General features: G+C 41.8%; 1 protein-coding gene across 2 annotated transcripts in view; it reads left to right on the top strand.

Annotated features, from left to right (window-relative positions):
• The first annotated feature begins 475 nt into the window (after positions 1-475).
• LOC138801642 (ammonium transporter Rh type C-like) overlaps positions 476-26,324 on the top strand; it is a 56,887-nt gene continuing 31,038 nt past the window's right edge. Inside the window, exons 1-2 of one of the 2 annotated variants that reach the window (XM_069984693.1) lie at positions 476-716; positions 22,674-22,860. In XM_069984693.1, the coding sequence (XP_069840794.1) occupies positions 530-716; positions 22,674-22,860 (374 nt within the window). In that variant the 5' untranslated portion in view covers positions 476-529. Of the gene's footprint in view, positions 717-12,116; positions 12,380-22,673; positions 22,861-26,324 lie in introns of those variants that run through there. The other variant, XM_069984686.1, reaches the window with a different exon arrangement.

The raw sequence follows: 26,324 nt of genomic DNA, 5'->3' as shown, positions 1-26,324 counted from the left end.
CCATATTCTGGAATACACCATTACATTACCCTGTGTGTCTAGACTGCAGGCTAGCTTTGGTTGTGTATCTTTTTTAATGTAGCCTATCAAACTTTTAATATTGCATTTTTCTGTAGTTTATGTCTAGTGACCTTAGTCAAGTGAGAGCATAAGTAATTGGGATTTATTTCTGGCTTTTAAGCAGGGTACATGGTTATTAGACTATTTGTTACACAGCAGTAAATTTTCACTTTAACCCCAAGGCAATGAGTAACTAGCTGCAGACTTTCACTTGTTCTTGACTTGACTAGAATTCATCCTGTAAAGTAAATGACAGGCAGAAATACTATGAGAGCTGACACACAAGTCACTGTGGCTCCACCTTTATCCCAGGAGTGGTATGTTGTGGTATAACACACATTTCACTCCCCTAAATTCTCCTATATATAGAAGAAAGAAAACCTTCAACTCATCATTTAAACTTTCTTAGAGCTGAATGGACATCCATATAAGCCAGCATTGCCTTACCATATAACGCTAGACATCCAATATGGCAAAGAACACCTACATGCGATGGAAGCTGCCCCTCATCTGCTTCATCTGGCAGATTTCTATGATAATACTGTTTGGAGTATTTGCTCGATATGATATTGCTGCTGATCCCCATTGGAGAGAGGAGAAAATAGCCAAAAATATTACCAGTGATATTGAAAATGATTTCTACTTCAGGTATCCAAGTAAGTGCATCATCTACTCATGTATAACAGTTGTTTCTTCTTGCAACATATTCTTCTAAGACTATTTCATAACCTTGGTAACAAGACTTGGTATAATGCCAGGGGAAGGGAAATTGTTTAGATTTTTTTCCTGCATATAAGACAATTAAAGGCTAAAAAGTTTTCATTGCAATATGGAAATTCTCCTATCAGCAACACACCAGCTAATTCTCTAACATTCCTAGAGCTCCCCAAACCTAATACTAGACACCACATTGTAGTTATGTTCCCGTTTGCAGCCCCTTAAGTAAATTTTAAAGGGGTTATCCATGATTAAAAAAAAATGTCCACTTTTTTCCAAAAACAGAGCCCTAATTGCTCTAAGGTTGTGTGTGGCATTATAACTCTATTACATTCATTTAAAGGGGTTGTACAGAATTAGACAAACATAGCAGCTTTCTTCCAAAAACAGCGCCACTTTTGTCCCCAGGTTGTGTTTGGTATTATAACTGAGTTCTATTTACTTAAATTGCACTGAACTGCAAAACCAAACCCAAACTGAGAACAAGAGTGGCACTGTTTCTGGAAGAAAGTTGCTATATGTTTCTACTCCTTACTAATAAGTGTTGTGTCTGACTGAGGGTTTTTCTTCCTCTGGCCATTGGTCCAAATGGAATGCCTGAAGCTCATCCACACTTGTCATATATACTTTCCTTCACGTTGTAGTTTCCAACTCATCTTGCATTTCCATATGCAGTGAATACTGACTGGAGAGAGAGAAAGCATTTTAGTTATTTGCAGACTCTTTGGGCATTTTAGTTATTTGCAGACTCTTTGGGCATTTTAGTTATGTGCAGATTTTTTGGATAAAGAGTAAGTCATGTAGCTAATCTATGGTTAGAAACATTTGACCTGTTTTACTTACTTCCAATGACCTTTTCATACTTGCTATAACGACTATTATCATTAATGTAATTATCTAAGAGTAAGAAAAGGTCTGTGCGTTCAGGGCACTCCTTAAATTCCGTGATGAAATGTCCCTGTATGAATGAAATATTAGGAACAGCATTATGTATCTGCTAGCTGTAACCAGTCATAGACGCATGGCCATAAATTATACGCTGTGTCATTAGTTGCCATCTATAAATCTACATTATCGATCTATGATTAGTATTCTCAATGTTTGCTAGTTTACAGTCTGGTACTTTCTTAGTTGTGTTTAAAAATATTTTATTATTAATTAATTATTATTAATTATTATTTTGTAGATGTGCTATTATTACTGGACACATCTTGTAGTAGGAAGAGTTGAAAAAAACAAAACATGAATGCATATTAGCATTATGAAGGTTGTCCAGGATTAGAAAAACATTGATGATTTATTCCAAAAACAGTGCCACCCCTGTCCACAGGTTGTATGTGGTAGTTCAGTGCCATCCACTTTAATGGAGTTGAGCTGCAATATCACATACAACCTATGAGCAGGTGTGGAGATGTGTGTTTTTTGTTTTTTTTTTTAAATAAAGAAAGCAGCCATATTTTTTTCATTCTGAAAAGCAAAATTACTTTCTTGCAAAAACAGCACCACCCCTTGTTGTCAGGTTGTGTGTGGTATTACAACTTAGCTCCACTTATTTCAGTGGAACTGATCTGCATAACCACACCCAAACTGAGAAGAGTGACATCATTTTTGGAAGTAATTTTTTTTTTTAAATCCAGCATTTCCCCCTTAGGCTTGCAGTTTATATCAAAATCGCAGTATGCTTAGGGTACAATTTTTTTTTTAGAAATAGTGACATCTTTTTTCATATATACTTCTATAGGCAGGAAAAGTATAGCATAAAAATGCTTAGGACATCCCCCTCAGCCCCCCCTATAGAAATCCTAGGTTGAAAGAATCACATGATTTGTAATGAGAAAAAAAATTGAGGGGATGAACCTCCAAATAAAAACACACAAAATGAATGAATGAAAATGAATGAAATTAATCTATATTATCTAATACTGGGCCCAGGTGTTGTGGATACATAATGTTGGTGTCAGTGCCGCAGAAAGAAAATATGTGTAATATGCGTGAAGATGAAACTTTACAAGTCTTACAATAGCCCCTCCGGGTTTTCTGCTAAAGGGACACATGTATCAGACTGGAAAGAATACACCACTTCCTGAAGGACATACAGCAGCTGATAAGTACTGGGTTTTTAAAGAGAATTTGTCAGCCCTTGGAACCGACCGGGACCATTTCCTGCATGTTTGCCAGCCTCCTTGTCTGTGTATGCACCAATGTTGTCATTGTTAGCGATGTCCGTGCAGTTCTTGCCTTTAGTATAAAATAATAAAGTAATAACTCGCCTTACCATGTTCCTTGGTTTCCTCTGTGGTCTTCCCGGTGTCTGCTGCTCTTCTCTGCACTGACAGAAGCTTGTCTCGGCCTGTGATTGGCTGAGTTGCTGGCAGCTTGTCTTGGCCTGTGATTGGCTGAGCCGCCGGAGGCCTGTCAGTGCAGAGAAGGCAGAGCTGCAGACACCAGGGAACGTGGTACGGTAAGTTTTTTTTTAATACTACAATCATCCGCCATCGGCCAACATCACTATTATATGTAGCAATATGTGCCTAATGCCTGATGTTTTTCTTAGGTCCAGACCTAAAAAAAACAATCAGTCGATGATCGTTTCATTGGGTGATTTTTCTCTCTATTACATGGAGGAATAATTGGTCAGATCGTCGGACCATTATTGCTCTGTGTAATAGGGCCCTTAGGTTGTTTTTTTTTAGTAGGGAACAGTTGACAATCTACTATAGGCTATGTTCACACATCTTTTTATGCAAAATAACGGCCGTTGTTTTAAAATTAACAGTCATTATTTTAAAATGATGGCTGTCAAGAAGGATTATTATTTTGCTAAAAAAAAAAAAAGACATTGATTTATCAGACTGGTGAAAAGTAGAATTGGCTTAGTTGCCCCTAGCAACCAATCAGATTCCACTTTACATTCTTCACAGATTCTGTGGAAAATGAAAGGTGGAATCTGATTGGTTGCCGTGGGCAACTAAGACAATTCTACTTTACACCATGTTTGATAAATCTTCCCCATTGTGTGAACATAGCCATAAGCATGATTTTTCCATGATCCATATGCAACTTCATGTTGCTCTTGGATTCATGTTAATTCTACCTTTATGATGATCCACATTACTGTCCTGCCCTCCTGCAACCTTATGGCTGCCTTCTTATGTAAATGATAACTCTTGTAAATGGCTGATGCTAGTTTTGATATTCTATGAATCCTGAATGGGGACATCATTTTAAAATACTGACCTTATACTGATATAAAGGCCACAAAATACAACTGTTGCTGGGAGTGCCTCTTTATGTGCTGCTGCAGCATGCCTTGTCTTTCCTTGTGTACCTAAAGTGCACAGCTTGGCTTCCTGTACAGTAATCATGCAGGACAGGGAGAAGATGAGCAATGCTATGGCACTTAAGAAGCTTAGCCCCACCTCTTGGACACTTGCACCACATACTAATTGTTTTACAACCTCATGTGGCACTGTACTTTGCACTAGAGATGTGCAAACTTACAGTAAGTTCCGGTTCGCACAAACCCAGACGCTTGGTGTTTGAATCGTACAGCTTGGAGAAGATGGATGCAGCACTGGGGCTTCCTAGAAAAACATGGATACAGTCTATAGAACAGTTACAAAAACCTAAACTCATGTCAGACCATACCAATAGATAAAATATCAATCACTTTGACAGTTGAGTAGAGAGGAATATGCATAAATACCTCACTAATATCGTAGGACTAACAAACTAATATCTCATCATATATCTATAAACAATACTGAATGGGAAGGGACACAAGGATTCCTTTGGAAAGTCAAAATATCAAAATGGCTTATTTGCAGAAATATGTTTTAAACAATACAAAAGATTACTACTCGAGAATATGAATATATATATATATATATATATATATATATATATACATATATATATATATATATATATATATATATGTTCATGGAAAGCAACAATATATCAGAATACAAAACAAACAGGAGCACAGGAAAATTACAACCGTGGGAAAATATAGTGAGTTCTAACAAACAGTAATTAGTGAGTAATCCAAAGATTGGAATCACTCACCGATTACTATTTATTAAGATTGACTTTCTACGATATGTTTCCACAAATGCCACAGGGGACATGTCGCAGAGACAGCCCCGCCCTTCTCACTCATTTTAATGATCAGTGGAGGTCTGAACACACAGGTCCCAACTAAATCAAACTTTTGACATGTCTCTGGTAATGACAGGGACACTTAAGGCCCTATTACACGGAACGATTATCTATGTTGGCTGATCTCTGCAGTCATTTGTCTTTCAACATGATAAAGCAGCGATATGCTGCCGAGACCCCTTGGAAAAGGAGCCGCGGCAGCAGACCGCTGCTATATGCTATGGACTGCCTGGATCACCCGGGCAGCTTCCTGCCCCCCCCCCCCAAGTCACCCGCTCGCTGCTGCCGCGAGTAATAGCGGTGGCAGCAAGTGCTGACAGTGCTCGTTTGCTCCTTCACACACAGTATTTTGTTCAGTATTTTGCAACCAAAATACAGAAAGGCTATGTTCATCCACTGCTGAAATTTAGTGGATGGCTGTCATTTAACGTCAAACAACGACCATTATATAACCCCTAGAACACCCTGGACTTACAGTTACGCCCTGGAAGTCTGTCACCAGACGACCCTGGACGTAACTGTACTTCCTGGGTCCCTAGGGAGCTATGAAGCGTGCTCTGGAGCGGAGCTCGCTTCATAGCAGGTGGGGGCCGGCCCTCACTGTTAATTACAGGCTGCAGCGATCGCGCAACAGCCCGCCATTAATCCCTTAAACGCCGCAATCTGTTTAGGTTTAAGTGTAAATTTAAGTGTTAGGAGCAGCTTCTGTTACTTACCGATCAGGACTCCTGCAGTGTGACTGCGGGGGTCCAGATCGCTTTCACGGACCGCCGGCAGTCTCTTACCTTTCTCCGTGCGGTCCGATCGGCGCTCTGCTGATTGAGTCTACCACAGGCAGGCTCAATCAGCAGAACACCTATTACACGGACCAATGATATGCCTATGGCATAGCGATGATCAGTGTATGCAATCTAAAGATTTCATGTAAAAGTCCCCCAGGGGGACTTAAAATGTGTAAAAAAAAAAAAAATGAAAATGTTTTTAAAAATACCCCAAAGCCTGTCCCCTAATAAAAATTTAAATCACCCCCCTATCCAATTATATAAATAAAACATATAAAAATAATTAATTATATATTATATTAATTTATTATATACCGCAGCGTGCGTAATTGTCTGATCTATTAAAATATAACAATCATCATCGTGGAATGGCGTAAACGAAAAGAGGGAGAAAGTCAGGATTGACGATTTTTTTGTTACAATATTTATAAGAAAAAATGAATAAAAAGTGAGCAGAACGTCCGAGCTACACAAATATGGTATTAATAAAAATTTGAGATCATTGCGCAAAAATTACACCCCAAACAGCCCCATAGGTGAGAAACTAAAACCGTTATAAGCTTCACAATAGCTCCATTTTATTAATAATGAATTGCAAAAAAGTATAACATAAGAAAATCTGTGTAAACCTGCATTTGGTTGTGTTCGGACTGACCTATAGAATAATAGTATCATGTCGCTTTTACCATATAGTGCATTATGTACACACAGGAACCCCCAAAAGTTACTATATTGCATTCTTTTTTACAATTTAACAAATTTATATTTTCATAAATAATATTTTGGGGTTCCATCTAAGGATGGTCCGAACCTGCCGAGGTTCGGGTTCGTACGAATCGGGACTCTCGGCAATGATTCCTGCTGTCTTAAACCTCCTCGGAGAGGGTGGATAAAGAGGAAGGACCACCTGGAAAACTGGGATACAGCCTATGTGGTTGTATCCTGGTTTTCCAGGCAGTCCTCCCGCTGTATCCACCCTCTCCACGGAGGTTTAAGACAGCGGGAATCACGAATCCGTACAAACCCGAATCTCTGCAGGTTAGGACCATCCCTAGTTCCATCATACATGAATGTTGTGGTAGAATGAAAGACACCATTACAAAGTACAACTACTCCTGAAAAAAACAAGCCCTTACATGGCCTGTAGATAGTAAAATGAATGTGCTAGAGCTCTTAAAAGGGGTGGAGGAAAAAATGAAAACGCAAAAATGAAAATTGGCGCGGTCCTTTGAGTCATTATGGAGTTGGTCCTCAAAGGGTTAAAAACAACGGCCATTGTTTTAACATATTATTAAATATTTGCCATTAAATGACGGTCATCCACTTCATTTCAACAGCGTGTGAACAGAGCCTTTCTGTGTTTTCAACACATGGTATTGCAATGTTCAGTAAACCCAGGTAATGAAGTAAACTATAGTTTTACTTACTAAACTTTAATTTTATTTACTAAAATCTCATCATGAACACTATAGAAAAAACTTAACCCCAACCCAACAAAAATAATAAAAGCTAGTTAATGTACCCAAAAATCACACCAATAAACACTAAAATTAATTTTACATTGATGGAAAGGTAAAAACAACAAAATTACTATTGGAAATGTACCAATACTCTGCTTGGGACTCAGCTTCTAGTTGTCAATCAAGCAGAGAGATACCATGTGTCTCCTTGACCTCCTCTAACAGTGTTAGCAGTTTGGAGCCTGCATTGTAGCTGACGGATTCATTTTCATTTTGATGGAACCGAGCTGCAATGCCACCCACAAACTAAGGATGAGAATGGCACTGTTTCAGGAAGGAACTAACTATGTTTTTCTAATTGATAAGTCCCTTTAGGGTATAAACCCACACACCGTATATGCAGCAGATATGCAACAAATACGCAGCAGATTTGTTGGTACAGATTTGATGCTGTGTTCAGTTATTTAGATCTAATCTGCTGCGATTTTGCTGCGAGTTTGCTGCGAGTTTGCTGCGTATCGCAGCAGTAAATACGCTGCATATACGGTGTGTGGGTTTATTTCCTTAAGGTTTTCTTTGAGAATCCATTGAACTTTTTCAGTCAGTGCATTGAACCCCTAGGGTTTTGTTCTGTGTACAGTCATGGGCAAAATTTTGAGAATGATACAAATATTAATTTTTACAAAGTCTACTGCTTCAGTTTTTAAAATGGCAATCTGCATATACTCCAGAATGTTGTAAAGAGTGATCAGCTTAACAGCAATTACTTGCAAAGTCAATATTTGCCTAGGATGAACTTTATCCCCAAAACACATTTCAACATCATTGCAGCCCTGCCTTAAAAGGACCAGCTAACATTTTAGTGATTGCTCCATTAACACAGGTGTGGGTGTTGATGAGGACAGGGCTGGAGATCAATCTGTCATGATTAAGTAAGAATGACACCACTGGACACTTTAAAAGGAGGCTGGTGCTTGGCATCATTGTTTCTCTTCTGTTAACCATGATTATCTCTAAAGAAACACGTGCAGTCATCATTGCACTGCACAAAAATGGCCTAACAGGGAAGAGTATCACAGATAGAAAGATTGCACCTCAGTCAACAATCTATCGCATCATCAAGAACTTCAAGGAGAGAGGTTCCATTGTTGCCAAAAAAGGCTCCAGGGCGCCCAAAAAAGACCAGCAAGCGCCAGGACTGTCTCTTAAAAGCGTTTCAGCTGCCGAGCTTGCTCAGGAATGGCAGCAGGCACGTGTGAGTGCATCTGCACGCACTATGAGGCGGAGACTTTTGGACAAAGGCCTAGTCTCAAGGAGGGCAGCAAAGAAGCCACTTTTCTCCAGAAAAAACATCAGGGACAGACTGATATTCTGCAAAAGGTCCAGGGAGAGGACTGCTGAGGACTGGGGTAAAGTCATTTTCTCTGATGAACTGAAGATGAGGTGAGTGCTACCACGAGTCTTGTCTCATGCCAACTATAAAGCATCCTGAAACCATTCATGTGTGGGGTTGCTTCTCAGCCAAGGGAATCGGCTCTCTCACAGTCTTGCCTAAAACACAGCCATGAATAAAGAATGGTACCAGAATGTCCTCGGAGAGCAACTTCTCCCAATCGTCCAAGAGCAGTTTGGCGATCAACAATGCCTTTTCCAGCATGATGGAGCACCTTGCCATAAAGCAAAAGTGATAACTAAATGGCTCAGGGAACAAAACATAGAGATTTTGGGTCCATGGCCTGGAAACTCCCCAGATCTTAATCCAGGGCAGTTTCTAGGTAATTGACTACAGAGCAAATCTTGATAAAAGATCCCCCCCCCCCCACACACACACATACACACTATCCCACCTAACCCCCACACACACTATGCCTCCTGACCCCCCCTCCTCCACACACAATACGCCAGTCGACCCCCCAACACATACACACTATCCCACCTAACCCCCCACAAACACACTATGCCCCCTGACCCCCCTCCTCCATACACTATGCCCCCTGACCCCCCTCCTCCACACACAATCCACCTTCTCCACACACTATCCCCCCCTAACCCCCCCTCCTTCACACACTATCCCCCCTGACACCCCTCCTCCACACACTATCCCCCTGACCCCCCTTCTCCACACACTATTGCCCCTGACACCCCCTTCTCCACACACTATTCCCCCTGACCCCCTACACACAATCCCCCCTTCTCCACACACTATCCCCCCTGACCCCTCCTCCACAAATTATCCCCCCTGACCCCCCTTCTCCACACACTATTCCCTCTGAGCCCCACTCCTCCACACACTATCCCCCGAACCCCCCCTTCTCCACACACTATCCCCCTTAACCCCACCCCCCCTTCTCCACACACTATCTCCCCTAACCCCCCTTCTCCACACAATATCTCCCCTAACCCCACCTTCTCCACACACTATCTCCCCTAACCCCCCTTCTCCACACACTATCCCCCCTAACCCCCCCTTGTCCACACACAATCCCCCCTAGCCCCCCTTTCTCCACACACTATCCCCCCTGACCCCCCTCCTCACACATACACTACCCCCCCCCCCCCCAAACACACACACACTTCCCCACTTCATCTTACATAGATGGCTGCCTTTCCACCTCTCAGATGAATGCTGCAGCGGTAGTAGCGTGCATCGCCCGACATATCGACGTGATCTTCCATTTAGTGGCTCCGGCTCTGCACTGATTGGAGGAGTGCGGGCAGTAAGTGAGGCGCAGGGGCGGCCGGGGCAAGTCTTGAGCGCTCACATGAGCGCGGTCGCAGCAGCTGCGGACGGGATTGTCACTCACATGAGCAACAATCCCGCTCATCTGACAGACCGGGGGGGGGGGGGGGCGAGCTGCCGGGTGGCCGGGTGACGGTCTGGGTGTGGGGGCGTGTAGTGCGCTATCCAACCCAGGCTGTGTGAGGTCCCGGGGGGGCCACCAGCGCCCCCTAACTGTCGTCGCCCCGTGCCGTCGCCCGGCCCACTCGGTGCAAGAAACGGCCCTGTCTTAATCCCATTGAGAACTTGTGGTCAATCATCAAGAGACGGGTGGACTAACAAAAACCAACAAATTCTGACAAAATGCAAGCACTGATTGTGCAAGAATAAACTGCTATCAGTCAGGATTTGGTCCAGAAGTTGATTAAGAGCATGCCAGGGAGAATTGCAGAGGTCCTGAAGAAGAAGGGTCAACACTGCAAATATTGACTTGCTGCATTAACTCATTCTTAGGGTCCATTTACACAGAAAGATTATCTGGCAGATTATCTGCCAAAGATTCGAAGCCAAAGCCAGAAACAGACTACAAACAGAGATCTGGTCAAAAAGGAAAGCCTGAGATTTCTCCTCTTTTCAAATCCATTCCTGGCTTTGGCTTCAAATCTTTGGCAGATAATCTGTCAGATAATCTTTCTGTGTAAATGGACCCTTACTGTCAATATAAGCTTTTGTTACTCATAATATGATTGCAATTATATTTCTGTATGTGATAAAAGAAATCTGACAAACCAGAGGGCAGCAGATCATGTGAAAATACAATATTTGTGTCATTTTTTAAAAACTTTTGGTCATGACTGTATGCAAGGCTACCACAACTGTGATTTGTGGAACAAGTTATATCAAAAAGTTTTCTAAAGCTGTGACATTTTAACTGTGATTTATGATAAATTCGTACATGAGCTAAAAAAAAATGTTCAAAAATCCTCGAAGGAGTTACGGATATGTCAGAGCTGTAAATAAGTGCAATGATAAATGTCTAAAATGTGGCTTTAGGGTGTCGAGTGTTAGCAAAGTGATATCTCTACTGTTTTTATCAACTTCTATCTTTGCTTTATGATGTCTTCATGCAGATATCTCACATCAACATAATTTATTTATCAACAATGCTTTAACAAAGAGGAGGAGGAGGAGAATAGTAAGCATTTGAGCAAAACATATAAGTACATAACTGAAGCATATTTGTTTTTGAAAACAGGTTTAAGAGAGATTGCAGATGTAGTCAGCACTCCCCCCTCCCCCCCACAAACACTTAAAGAAAGAATGACCCCATTACTACTGCCCCCAAGGACAGCGCCCTCATTAATAATGCTAGTCCCATTATTTTGAGAAATATAAGCCGAGTTGAGATTGACAGATTGACTGACTGATTGATTGATTGCTCTCTGTCTGAGCCACAATTAGACACCTTTCTTCTCTCAGACAATGTGATAAATCTGGGCCAGTGTTTCAGGCTGGGTTCACACTACATTTTTACAATCCGTTTTTTTTTTTTCATCCATTTTTTGCAATAAAAGATGAAAAAAAAACCCTGATGCATTTGTGTGCATCCATTTTGATCTGTTTTTTCATTGACTTTGATTATAAACAACTGCATCAAAACTGATGCACACAAATGCATCAGTTTTTTTTGCAAAAAACGGATGGGGGAAAAAAAAAGGATTGCAAAAACTTAGTGTGAACCCAGCCTAATGAAATAAATAGACAATCGCAAATAAAAGTGAAAAGTGCACAATTGTTAAAAGTATTGCACAACTAATACCCTGCCAAAATGTTTAAAGTTGTAGGTACATGAAATGAAGCAAACCCTCAAAAATGTTATATTACTTTCAGGTATATATAACCAAATGAGTACTGAAAAAGACAATATATGCTAATGCACTTCCACAAAGTGTTATGCTAACCCATTCCAGCAGCTTTAGACATGCAGTAAATGAAATTATCATTGTTTGGCTGCATCCTTGCACAAGATGTAAGTCAACTCCCTTATTATACTTAATTTACCTGCCAATTGTCTATATACAGTATGTTACCAAACCTACTATGCACGTCTCCAATCTCCTCCCTATACATAATAAGGTGTGTTACCCGGACAATATAAATTCTAAACAGTTACACCCATAAAAATGCTCCATTTAAAAAAAGAGATCCTTTAAAAAAAACAAAAAACAACAGTGAGCTGTGTATAATTCCACCAGCTCCTACTAGAAGGACATTCTATCACTGAAGCTCCACTATGATGAAAAATACCTGCATGCGATGGAAACTGCCAATCATCTGCCTCCTATTACAGATTGCTATGATAGTCCTGTTTGGAGTCTTTGTACGTTATGATTTTGAGGCTGATCCCCACTGGACAGAGTACAAGCAACTTAATGGCATCTCCAGTGACAATGAGAATGAATATTACTATAGATACCCAAGTAAGTACAATATCATGTGTTAGATCCAAGGTAACACAGAATAATCTAGCAAACTTTTAAAGAACACAGAATAAGTGACAAGTTGAGTGGCATGCATTATGTTTATTGGAATCTAAGGAAGTTTGGAAAACTATTTATGTGTTTTAGAAGGTGGAAGTTCAGAAGTCATATGTTATAACAAAATTGTGGACAATATACTTTTGTATTGATTCCCTTTGGTTTTTAATATCTGGGTATGTGATGGTCACACAGGTGCAGGAGTACAGTACAGTTTTCAAAGATATGGCTTGTACACAGCCAAGTACCTGTATGTTCAGAGACAGTGGTCCCTATTTCCTTCCCAGAATGGTAGAAACCCCTATTTTATGGGAAAATAACACATAAGGACTAAATATACAATAAGGGGGAGCAGTGTTACCCCTTTCAAGCTACTTTTTTTAAGAAGTTATCCAGGATAAAAAAAAAAAAAAAGGCATTTTCTATCAAAAACAGCACCAAACATATCCTGTGGTTGTGTGTGGTATTACAGCTTGGTTCCATTCTTTTTAATGGGACTGAGAACTGCAATACCTCACACCAAGGACGAGACTGGCACTGTTTATGGAAGAAACAACTATGGGGGGGGGGGGGGGGGTAATTTTACTAAGAATTTATATGCGGATGCGTTCCTTAAGTGACTAAATCACTTCATTGCTCAAAAATGTAAGAACTCACTTTATTAATGTGTTGTGTATTATAAGCAATTTTTTATTTTTAGCGCAGATTGTTGTGCAAATTCACGCCAACCATGAGCACATTTACAATACAGTATGAATACAAAGAGCAGTTAGTAATGTTGAATGTTGCACATAATTTTTTCAAAGTTATTTACAATTTTTTAAATGGATTTATCCAATATTTAATATTTAAAGGGGTGGTCTGGGCAAAAAAACAAACAAAAAACAGGGTGGGCAGGGGGCGGTGAGAACATAAACATTATGTGCAGAATTAATCAATATCACTCTATATCAGATATCAAAAGACTGATTGGCAGGAAAAAAAATTGCAAAACTTTGCATGTAGTTGCACAATCTGTGACTTGTACGCTGGTGGTGTATTTCCCAGCATAAAACAAATGAATATGAGATGAGTGATTTAGATACATGCCTGCAACTTGTGCAAACTTTTGTGACAATTTTGCATGCAGCCACAAGCCTCAGGGTTAAGAACTATTACTAATACTCACACTGCAGTAATAGACTACATACAAAGAGTACCCAGAAGTGGTGGAGCTGCAGGGCACTGGGAAGTATAACTGGTTTATTATCCTCTCACCACCCCCTAACTCCCGTGTGTGTGTTTTTTTTTGTTTTTTTTTGCCCAGATTATACAAGGTCTGTATCAATAATCTTGCTATAAATTCACCTCCTTCTTGTCTGCCATGCTTATCTGCTGTCGTATGAGAGACTGTAATAGAACCAGCAATCAGCCAAGCGGCTGTCTGATCGCTGGGACTAAAAAACATTGGCAGTCTTGTGTAAACAGGGGATGTGCAGCCAATAATGACGTAAGAGAAAGGTCATGTTGGTGATCCAACAATGATGTGGCCGTGTAATTGTGCCTTGTAAGGCTACCAGATCGGCATTGATATCATGCAGCAAGCATAACCGGTGCATCACACATATTATATACAAAATGGATTTTACTTTCTGAGCCTTATAAAATACAAACGGTAACGGGTAGTATGAATCCAGGGAGAAAGGAAAATACGGACCTGCACTAATACTGACACGCACTGCGTCTTTGGCACACTGTAACTGACCTCGTGGGAAGCTGGAAGTGTATAGTGGAGATATAGGTGGTGCTCTGCACACAGCTAACACACCGTGACGAAGTGCGCCTGCGCACAAAACGGCCGTCGCTTTATGCACCCCTATGCGTCCTCCCTCACCTGCGTGATGTCCCAGTGGATTATTTTGTACTAAGAACCCTAATAAAGACTGAAGAGAAGTCGGGTGAGTGCCGCTAGTTCATTTTCTTTATGCTATATTGGTAACGGGTAGTATATCAACTGAAAGCTGAGATTAGTATGTCACAAAAGCCTATAATATACACGCAACATAGACAGTAATTGATTCGTCACAAAGCAAAACAATGCATTCAAGAAGGATGGCCTTAGGATATCCTCAGCGGGTGTCAGGCACATACCTTATAATACCAGAATGCATAACTGATAAATGAAGTAAGGCAATAAGACTGAACTGAGACTGGATATGAAAGATTTCTCCCATTCATTTAGTTTATTCTTAGATAGATGCTATAGAATGCATTGCTTACATAAAATGTTTTTTTTTTATATCTGTTAACTATTAGTGCATTGTATGCATGACCACTCACCTTACATTCTTAGGGGGCAAAATTTTGTGTCCAGGGCATCTGCCCCCACACTCCCCCTTCCCCATGTTACATCACTGGTGCAGTCCCCACATAGTATAGCCCCCCTGTCCAGCAGTCCACATATAGTATAGGCCTCCCTGCTGTGCAGCATAGCCATATAGTAAAAGCCCCCCATGTGCAGCATAACCATTTAATAAAAGCTACACCTTGCAGCCTCTTCATATATTAAAGCCCCCCCCCATGCAGCTTCCCCATACAGTAAAGGCCCCCTCTGTGCAGCATCCCCATATAGTAAAGGCCCTCTGTGTGCAACAGCCCTTATGTAAAAAAAAAACAAAACAAATGTATACTCCCCTGTCGCATCACTCCCTTCTCTCCTACTGAAGCTCCAATCTCCGGTGCTGACAGCCTGTTGTTCCCTGAAGTGTCCTGCTCCATCCTGGTGGCGCCTTTCTCTTTTTGTCACCAGCTTGGTTCCTCCATGCGCCCAGACTAGCGACCTCAGCCTCATATTGTAGCAGATATGCCTGTGTGCGGCACATTGTCTACCAATAGTGCAGCTTTCAAAGGGGCAAAACATATGCACCCATGCCCAGCCCACCCCTTAAGATACAGAATGGCTTCTTGTGACCACAGTTATAACGCTGCCTTGGATAACAAGAGTGATTGACAGAGTGAGGAGCACATTGTTTCTTGGGCTTTCAATCAGAGCACCCTATTCAACTATAAGCATGTCATTAAAGGGGCCAGGACCGCTCCCAGCAGCAGCCCTGCTACTTTCCAATGTTCACTGGGTGATGGCGCCTTCTTTTTGATTGATGGGTGATGCACCCAGTGGGTCACACAGGTTGCACATACCTAAGGCAGGCCCTGATTACATATTGTACATATGCGTAATCTGAACAAAGTGAACATTAATTCATTGCAGGAAAGCTTTTAAAGGGGTATTCCCCCAAAAATTATTTTTGCATTAATACGTTGCCCAACCATAGCTTTCCATCTTTCTAATATCAATTTATTACAGATTCTGCACAGTTTTGCTGTCATGTAGGTGCATTCACCCCCACCAAACGCATAGAGTCATGAAAATTCAGTCCACTCCGATACCACTTCATGCTCCTGGCCCCCATTGTCTGTGTCAGGATCACGTGTCCTCTGTCTCTTCAATGGGCTGGGTTAGCGCTCACCCGAGTCACCCCTCCCGGTGCTCACCCACACTGCAGCCCCGCTCCCCGTCTCTCATCCGTGGCACCCCACGAACTTTGAACCCGCCCCTTGACTGAGGCCCCACCCCCAGCGCTCAATCAGCACCCCCCACTGTGAACCGCCCCCTCTGTGCTCACCTCACACAGCATCCCCCTCCTAATTGACCCTCTGACCACTTGCTTGAAATCTTCTACCTCACTAACTCAACTCTTAGTGAGGTAGAAGAGTTAAGGTAGTGAAATAGCACAGTTGAGTTAGTGAGGTAGAACTCAACTCTGCTATGTAACTGCCTCAACTCTACTATCTTGTGGATATCAGCTCTCCTACATCATGGACCAATCAAGCATAAGCATTGGATGATGGGTGATGTAGTTTTCTGGCCGGCACCAGAAAGACGGGAGATGGCTCAAAATACTCAGGGCAGCTAGGTTGGGGAGAATTTAATTTTTTTTTTAGCTCTTGGGGGGGAATAACCCTTTAAGGTTATGTTCATTTTAATAATCACTTCTTAGATCTCTTGGAAATGTTGTCTTGAATAAGTGTGTACTTGTCACAAACTGGTTCTGACCTCCTCCTATCTGCATATGAAGAGCTCACCAACCTGTCCGAATGGAGCTGTGCCAAGGGTATCATCATCCTAGTATTATATAAACAGGTGAGGGAGTTGAAACCAACCTTAGTATTTCAACAAGAACTAACCAGACAGGAATGAAGGTCTGAAGTAATACGAAGACTTAAGCAATGTGATCAAAGGGAGCAATGTCAATGTGAAACAATCCTCAGGCTAATATGTTGTATGACGCAAATCACACAAGAATTGTAAGTGATTAGTTAACAATTCTTTTGAGCACTATATGTGTTGAATGATTAGTTAACACAAATATACATAACACAACTATATCTCTTATACTAAGGACCCCCTACAAAGAGTACTAGACAGCTCCCCCAAAAAATTAATAATTCTAGCTTTTTCCCTGCCAAAATAAAGGACTTGACAAATATAATTTAAGAGACTGACAATTCAACAAGAAGCACGAGCAAAGGCAATAAATGCATAAAGCAAATACAATCAAATCGTACAAACCACAGACCCTCAGAAAATAAAAACAAACCTGTAAAACAGGTTTGAGGGTTAATACTTTAAACTATAGGAATGCACTGGATATGCAGTATGTTTTTCTTTGTATATGTTTTCATAAATCTAGCCCAGTGACTAGTCCTACATCTTCCCATCTGCAAATAACATTACATTTAAGATTGTGTTTTCACAGCCGCACCCCAATAATCTGCCAGGCAGCAATGTTAAAGGAGTACCTCAGCAGCAGCAGCAACAACAACAACAAAAAGCAAACAGCTTTTTGAGTACAAAAGAGGCTTTTTTGCTTTGTAAGAAACTTTATAATAGGTTTTATAATCGCTTGTATTATTGATTTCTGCAAAGTGACAGTTACACTTTAAAGGGAACCTGTCACCCTCCGTGCCAGGGTGAAGGCCGCCCAACCCCCCGCTAGAGCCCTAAATACTTACCCCATCTCGCCAAGTCCCGCTCCTAGAGCCAGTCCCAGGATGGAGATATCCTTGTCGGAAGCCCACGTCAGGCCTCCGACAAGGATATCCTTGTCGGAAGCGCACGTCAGGCTTCCGACAAGGATATCTCCGTCCCGGGACCGTCTCCAGGAGTGGGACGTGGCGAGATGGGGTAAATATCCGGGGCTCTAGCGGGGGGTCGGGCGGCCTTCACCCCGGCACGGGGGGTGACAGGTTCCCTTTAGGGAAACCAGTGACAGATAACCCTTACACGTTTCTTTTACAGGTGGTAAAAATGGATGTAATTTTTGATTTTTAAAAACAAGGGGGTCCTTTGCTCCCCAAGTGTATAGAGCAGCAACAGTATGCATCCTTGGCTACTTTACATTCGCTTGCTTTAGGACTTTCAAAAATATCTGAACGCTGTTCTGGGTTTTATTCTGCAGTCCCATAGAAAAAGAAAAAAGCTGTGGCTAAGCATGTGCAATGCTGCTTTATTCACTCTTGGAACAGTGTAGTCGGCAGGGGATCACTACCCATCACATACTTATCACCTGTGGATAGGTTATACATAGTGATGAGCGAGTACTAAAATGCTCGGGTGCTCGTTTCGAGTTCTCGAGAAGAATATTTCCCAAAACTCTGGTGCTCGTTTTGAGTAACAAACCCCATTGAAGTCAATGGGTAACTCAAACATTTTTGCAGGGGACCCAAGCTCTGCACATGGAAGGTTGTGTGAAAACCTGTCAACCTCAGAAAATGATGGAAACACTAGGGAAATGGACAGGAAACATCAGGGGCAGCAGGCATGGATGCCTCTGAGGCTGCCTAATCGCACCATTACGCCAAATTATGGGCAACAGTATGGCAGTGATCACACAGTGAAGGATTAAAACAGAGGTAGCATATGAACCACCCCAAAATTTAGCCTGACACAGCATGGCAGTGAGAACACAGGGAACCATTAAAACAGAGGTAGCATATGAACCACCCAAAAACTTAGCCTGACACAGCATGGCAGTGAGGACACACAGAACCATTAAAAATGAGGTAGCAGGTGAGCCTCCCAAAATTATGCCAGACACAGCATGGCAGTGATTACAGACTGACCCAGGTAGAAGCGCTAGCAGGTGAGCCTTTCAAAAATTATGCCAGACACAGTATGGCAGTGAGGACACAGAGAACCATTAAAAGTGAGGTAGCAGGTGAGCCTCCCAAAAATCATGCCAGACGCAGTATGGCAGTGAGGGCACAGAGAACCATTAAAAGTGAGGTAGCAAGTGAGCCTCCCAAAAATTATGCCAGACACAGCATGGCGGTGATGACAGAGTGACCAGGGTAGAAGCAGTAGCAGGTGAGCCTCCCAAAAATTAAGCCAGACACAGCATGGCGGTGATGACAGAGTGACCCAGGTGGAAGCTGTAGCAGATGAGCCTCCCAAAAATTATGCCAGACACAGAATGGCGGTGAGGATAGAGTGACCAGTAGTCCCTCTGTAGAAAAGTAGTGGCGGCTGGGGACAGAGTACCGAGGAACAGCCACCGCCATGAGGTTCCTAAAAGCCTCTGTCTCTACCAGCCGATAGGGCAGCATCTCCAGGCTCAGCAGTTTGCCTATGCAGTTTGCTCCTTACATTGGAAGGAGCAGTGGTTGTGACTTGCAGTAACTGAACGGTCTTGGTTCCACTGAGTAGAGTGTTTAGTACTCATATCCCTTCGCATGCTGGTAGTGGTGGCTCCCCTGCTGATCCTGGCATGGCACAGGTTGCACACTACAGTCCGTCGGTCATCCACAATTTCTTCAAAGAATCTCCAGACTTGCGGACATCTAGGCCTGGCCATGGGAGTTTGACCCTGTGAAACAGTTGCTGATCTACTTGCTTTGGCCTGCTTCTTCCTCTGTCCTCCCATCTTCCTCTTCCAACCGGTCCTGTGGCTTAACTTGCCTCCACCTCAGAAGCACTGTCTTCACTAGGCTTATCCACCCAGCTCGGGTCAGTCACCTCGTCCTCATTCACCAGCTCTTCCTCCAATTCCTCACTCTGCTCCCCACTTTGAGTTACATCCATGACAACAACGTCACTGTCTGACAACCAGGTCTCATCGTAATCATCAGACACCTCTTCAAACCCCGTTTGCAAGTCCCCACTCTCATTACCCACTGACTGCGTGAGCTGCATAGTTTGGGCATCGGGACAGATTGACTGCTCCGGTTGCTCAGACTCAGGGAAGGGTCCAGAAAAGAGTTCCTGGGAGCATGGTGGTGGATCTGAATACCTCCTTTCCCTATAGGGGCCAGGCTGTGGGGAAGGAGGCTGAGCTGCTGGAGCAAGGGGTCCACTCCCTTCCCATGGACTGCGTGGAAGACTGGGTGGTAGATAAGTCACTGGACACATTATCCGCTATCCACGTGATCACCTGTTCACACTGCTGCGGTTTCGATAACGGTGTACCCTGAGACCCTCCCTCCTGCTCCCTCCTCAACGGGTGCTGTTGTGTCACCCTGCCCTGAACCACGGCCTCTGCCCACTGCATCGATTGGAACCCCACGCCCACGTCCTCATCCTCGACCCTTATCCCTGGGGTTCACCATTTTATGGACACTGCACAGTCAAGACTGAGATAGCTGCACTACAGATCACAGCTATTACTCAGACTACTTTTGGAGGTAGTCGTATAGAGTCTGGGTGTAAGTGCAGGTATATAATGTATGCCACCCTCTTACACAGGGCAATTAGCAGTGAACTTGGATATGGCTGCACTAAGAAATAAGAAAATATACTGGTGGTCACACTAGTTTTTTGGAGGCTGTCGTATAATACAATCTGTTGGTAACTGCAGGAATATAGTGTATGCCACCCTCTTACACAGGGCAATTAGCAGTGAGCTTGGATTTGACTGTAGTCAGAAATGAAGAAATAAGAAAATAAACTGGTCACACTAGTTTTTGGAGGCTGTCGTATAGTCTGTGTGTAAGTGGTGGTATATGGTCTATGCCACCTGTTACACAGGACAATGAGCAGTGAGGTTCTATGCAGCTGTACTACAAATCACAGCAATACAATGTACAACAGCAACAGCAGCAGCACCAGCCACAAAAAAAATTAGTAGTACTGAGGGCTTCTTTGGGGTCTGTATGCAACACCATCTGTCCCCTTTCTGTCAGCAGCCGATCACCACAGTGTGCTGCTAAAATCGCGGTAGCTGCACTGCAAGTCCCAGCCAGCAGTCTGGAGTAATAAAAAAAAGATTTTAAGCCCTTAAAAGGGCTGTTGGGTTCTTTCTATAGTATCCCTGCCTACTGGAACACTAATTTCCTTCCTAACGCTCTCCCTGACAAGCAGCAGCTCTGTCCCTATTCTCGCTCATCACTAGTTATACATTATATTATTTGGGTAACCCTTTTAAGGGTGCGTTCACACATACAAGTACCGCAGCAGATTTGATGCTGTGTTCATTTATTTAGATCAAATCTGCTGTGGATCCGCACCTGACATCTCTGGTCGAGTCAGGAACTGTCCTGAGCAGGAGAGGTTTTCTATGGGGATTTGCTACTACTCTAGACAGTTCCTCAATCAGCCAGAGATGTCAGCAGAGAGCACTGTTTCTGAATGAAAATAAACAACACTTCCTGCAGGACATACAACAGTTTATAAGTATGGGAAGACTTGAGATTTTTATTTAGAAGTAAATTACAAATCTATATAACTGTCTGGCACCAGTTGATTTAAAGAAAATTTTTGTTTGTTGGACAACCCCTTTTAATTCCGCTGCGATTAGGTATGTGTGAAGCTACCCTAAGTCATCAAGGCACTGACTGCTGTACACGTAGCCACCTCTCCACTGAAAATGAGGACTACCTCAAGGCAAAGACAATGGGGGAGATATATCAAACATGGTGTAAAGTGAAACTGGCTCAGTTGCCCCTAGAAACCAGATTCAACGTTTTATTCCTCACAGACTCTTTGGAAAAGGAAAGGTGGAATCTGATTGGTTGCTAGGGGCAACTGAGCCAGTTTTACCTTACACCATGTTAGATAAATCTCCTTTCGGGTAGCTTCACACATACCGATCCGAAGCCGATTTCATGCTGCGAGTTTGCAGCGAATCCATGTACTGTGAAGGTCTATGGGGGTGGAGTGGCAAAATTACAATGGAAATATTTGCACAGTTTGTGTTTTCAACCCACTCTTGGATTTGGTTGAAAAAATAATGACCAAAAGACTGCTGGAAATACTATGTGTGAACATAGCCTAATATAAGCCTAAGATCTGCTACAAATCTGCAGGATTTGAGTCCCATGTGAACATTTCAGTGTATTTCACTGATTTATAGCAGTCATTGAGCAGTTGTGTTTTTTTTTTTTTTTTTTAAATCTTGGATTTATTTATTTTTTAAATTCATTCAACTTTTGTGCCACTTTTTTAATTGTGACTGACCTATTACTCTGTATACAGGGTCATAGGTGTAATTGAAGTGAGTTTAATGATTTAATATCTAACTACTTATGTTGTGCTTAACCCAAATATGCTTGATTATTATCAGAAATTATAGTGAGAAAGCATTCAGTTCCATTGTCACCTTCGCTTAACCTTGCAGGGAATGTGTAGCTTGTGTTTTCATGCACTAGCTGGATAAATTACAGGAACTCTACAAATCTTTTTAAACGTGGTGGCATCTGTTGAAATGAGAGAAAAATATAAGTTTGGAATAATATACCTTTAAAATAATGCAATCAAGTTTTTTTTTTTTTTTTAACTGATACTAAAACCTATTTATTTCACATCCAATAGGCCAGATACCAGAAAGTACTTTTGCAGAATCGGCATAATGCATCCTTCTAATTATTTCCTTTCATTATAAGCATTTCTATGAATTAAAGGGCATGTCTGGTAATATACATTTTTTTTATTATGGCTGGGGGTACATTATAAAAAACCCCGAATCTATCCCAATCACTCGTACCTCCTGGTGTGACGCCATCTGGTCCCCACCCATCACTGATGCTTCCAAAAGGACACAGGATCTGCTCACTCAGCCAATCACTGACTTAGGTGGGACAACGGAGTGACCAGTCATTGGAAGCAGGGGGCTGCAGAAACAAGGCCCGGACTGAGCCAACTGCTTCAGGGTTACTGCATTGTGCTGGAAGAATAAATCAATACTGTTCCTTTTTTTTCTTATAGGTTTTCAAGATGTCCATGTCATGATCTTTGTTGGCTTTGGTTTCCTTATGACTTTCCTGAAGTTGTATGGCTTCAGCAGTGTCGCGTTCAACTTCTTGCTGGCGGCATTTGGAATACAATGGGCTATTCTTATGCAGGGATGGCTTCACACGTTTGAAGGTGGAAAGATTCATGTCAGCGTGACAAGGTGAACAGAATATAATGTTATTCATTCAGTAATTTCTATCCACATAGAGTTCTGGATTATAAGCAATATGGCTGAGATTTATCAAACTGGTGTAAAGTAGAATTGGCTCAGTTGCCCCTAGCAACCAATCAGATTCCACCTTTCATTTTCCAAAAAATCTGTGAGGAATTAAAAGTGGAATCTGATTGGTTTCTAGGGGCAACTAAGACAATTCTACTTAACACCAGTTTGATAAATCTCCCCTTATGTGTCTACATTACATATCATTGCCTTCATCTGCACAATATTAATTGGTATCTTTGCTGTTAGCGCTATTGTTGTCCAACAACATCATGCCTTATTGTCCTCAGAACTGCTGGTATTTTGGGATTCATTAGACCAGGTCACCTTCTTCCATTACTCAAGGGTAACGTTCTAAAAAGAGATGAGGGAAGCAATTCTTGGGGAATATTATTAGCAGCGATTCTGGCAAAAATTTGCAATAAAAAAACCATGGGGGCCACCATGTTTTTGCATGGTATGAATAATTGGTGGGTGCAAGTAATCAACCATAATCCTTTGCAGCCAGCCAATCACTAGTCACGCTCTCCCGGCTGTGACCCCGCTTCCCCCCCCCCCAAAACTCCAGCTGTGAGTATGTCAACTGCCCCCTTAACCCCCCCCCCCCCCCGCAACCCAGTGCATACATTACCTGCTCCATGCTCCGGCTTGTTCTGTGTTTCCCAGCATCCTGACATCCCGCTCAGCCAATCAGTGCGCTGTCCCACTGCAGCAGAAGTTTCGGCCTAATTGCCATGAAGCCCCACCGAGGTGACACTGTTAACCGATAAAATGAAGCAACAGTTAGAGAGGTAACAGTATCACTTTAATCACCCCAATCTCTGCATTCTTTGGATCCCACAAGATTGGTAGCTTTGAAAATACTGGCTTTGGCTAGACTAAGTTTAATGAAACTAGCTCAGATCACTTAAATTTCCCGAATGTCACATGTCTAATTTCCTTATAGTCTGTAATACAGGAGCCATTCTGCTCATTGCAGTTTTTGTGCAAGGCCAAATGAGATTGAAAATATAAAGGGAGAACTTGTACTTCTTTCCTGCTGGATCCACTTCTGGGTTTGGAACAAAACTGCCATGTGTTATTCCATTATAACAAAGTTGTTGTTTTTTTTAGAAGTTTCAGACATGTCTTGCTATGCAAGGGTTACCCTATGTCATTTATTGTTTAACTACAAATTTCACTTTCTAAATACTGTAAACAACAATAAAACTCTGGTTTTCAACTATTGTTGGCATTGCATGATGTGTGATACAACAACATTGTAATCTGTTTGCAGGGGTGGTCTGGATTAATCACTAACTAACAAGAATTCATAGAGTAACCTTGTTTATACATTTTACACTGTAATATATGACTTTTTGACATTGGTTTCTACTAGTTTAAGTTTGCAGCATGTGGTTCAGGCTTTTTCCCCACACAATGATTTCCCTATAAAAGAAGACAAGTGCAGACTGGTATAATTCAGACAAGTTCACTGAATTGCCTCACCTTCTGCCTGACTAATACTTCCTATTATCGACCCTTGCGCACTGATCTGTACATAGTTTTCTACCTTGTTTGGGCATCACTAGGGCCCACTACAAGATATATATCATCTCTAGAATTACTCCCATAAGATCTAGGGGTCTGTTATATATGGACCCCTCCAACAGGGACCCCATTTTCCATCTTTTTCACTGTCTACTGGGCCCAGCCCACTACTTATGACATTATCCTAGTCTGTTCTACTATCTATACCTCACAAGCTAGGCCACATTTATAAGCCTTACTTCCTAAGCCCCAATACCAGTATACAGGGTAACAAATTAACACTATGGCTATCCACAATCCCATGGGCTTCGTAAGCAGATGTAGAATGTTGGCACTCACTTACTGTACCATGTAATAAATCCCTTACAGTCAACCTAATAGACTCCATATGACAGACTTGGAGTTCTCCATGGTAACTCCATGTCACGGTAACCCATTGGTGCCAAACAATTGTATTGTGTGATGTAAATGGGCTTAGCCTCCTCTCTCTGTCCAACACCTTATATGCCATAGTCACTATTAAAGGGATATTCCACTCCAACATAACTTTTTATAGTCTCACCATGGGCAGCAACATACAGTATAAGTTATTTTTGAATGGAATACCCCTTTAACGGCAGTGTCAGTGGAGTTAAACTGCCAGGATCAGACTTATTTCTGCCATGATCTCATAGGAGTAACCGTAAGATTATTGTAATGGATATTTCTATCATAATATATCTGCAGTGTGAAAGACAAAAATGTGCAGGCAGCAAAAGAAAATCAACAAAGATTTTTAATGAAGACCTTCTGGATGTGTATGCAACAAAATAAGTAAAATATGTATACCTATGTTCAGGCTTTATAGTGCATGATTCGTATCAGCAGCAGTATGCTTTTTAATTTTTAGACTTGGGATTAGGTCATATGGATTGATTGTGAGTTGGATCACATGTGTTGCCTTCCAAAGGATTGATGGGTAACACTTCTGAGTGATCTAAAAATGATTATCTTGGTATCATTCTACTTTGCTCATCATATCCACAACACACTACCCACAAAAAAAAAAAAAAAAAAAAAAATTGAATTACCACTATACACAAAACAGTCACTTAAAGGTGTGCTCGGGAGGAAAAAAAAAGGTTTCCAACTAGTGTTTGAAAGTTATACAGATTTGTAAATTACTTAATTACTTTAATTACTGTTTAAAAATCTCATCTTCCAGTACTTATCAGCTTCTGTATGTCCTGCAGGAATTGGTGTATTCTGTCCAGTCTGACATGGTGCTCTCTGCTGCCACCTCTACCTGTGACAGGAACTGTCCAAAGCAGCAGCAAATCCCCATAGAAAACCTCTCCTGCTCTGGACAGTTCCTGGACAGAGGTGGCAGCAGAGAAGAACACTGTCAGACTGGAAAAAAACACCACTTCCTTTAGGATATACAGCAGCTGATAAGTACTGGAAGAATGGAGATCTTACTTTCTGATAACAGTTGATTTGCTCCCGATTACCTCTTTAAATATTACAAATAAAATTCACTCACAGATCAAGTAAACTTGCCTTTTAAGATGAGCTGCCTCCATTTGAGACAATGTATACTTATTTGGGACATTGGAAACAGCCGGAAATAGATGTTTAATTTAGTTAGGCTAGGTTCACACTCATTTTCAGCATCTGTTTAACGGATCCGTTTTTTTTAACGTCCAGAAAAATAGGGTCAGCAACGTTTTTTTGGTCCGCCAAAAAAAACGGATCCGTTTATTTTTATAATGGAAGTCAATGGAAAAACGGATGCACACAAATGAATCAGTTTTTTGCAATCCGTTTTTCATGCGTTTTTTGCAAAAAACTGATGCGTTAAACGGATGCTGAAAACGCAGTGTGAGCCTAGCCTT

This window comes from Dendropsophus ebraccatus, chromosome 1, assembly GCF_027789765.1.
Source record: "Dendropsophus ebraccatus isolate aDenEbr1 chromosome 1, aDenEbr1.pat, whole genome shotgun sequence".
Lineage (NCBI taxonomy): Eukaryota > Metazoa > Chordata > Amphibia > Anura > Hylidae > Dendropsophus > Dendropsophus ebraccatus.
This window is presented reverse-complemented; position numbering and strand designations above follow the sequence as displayed.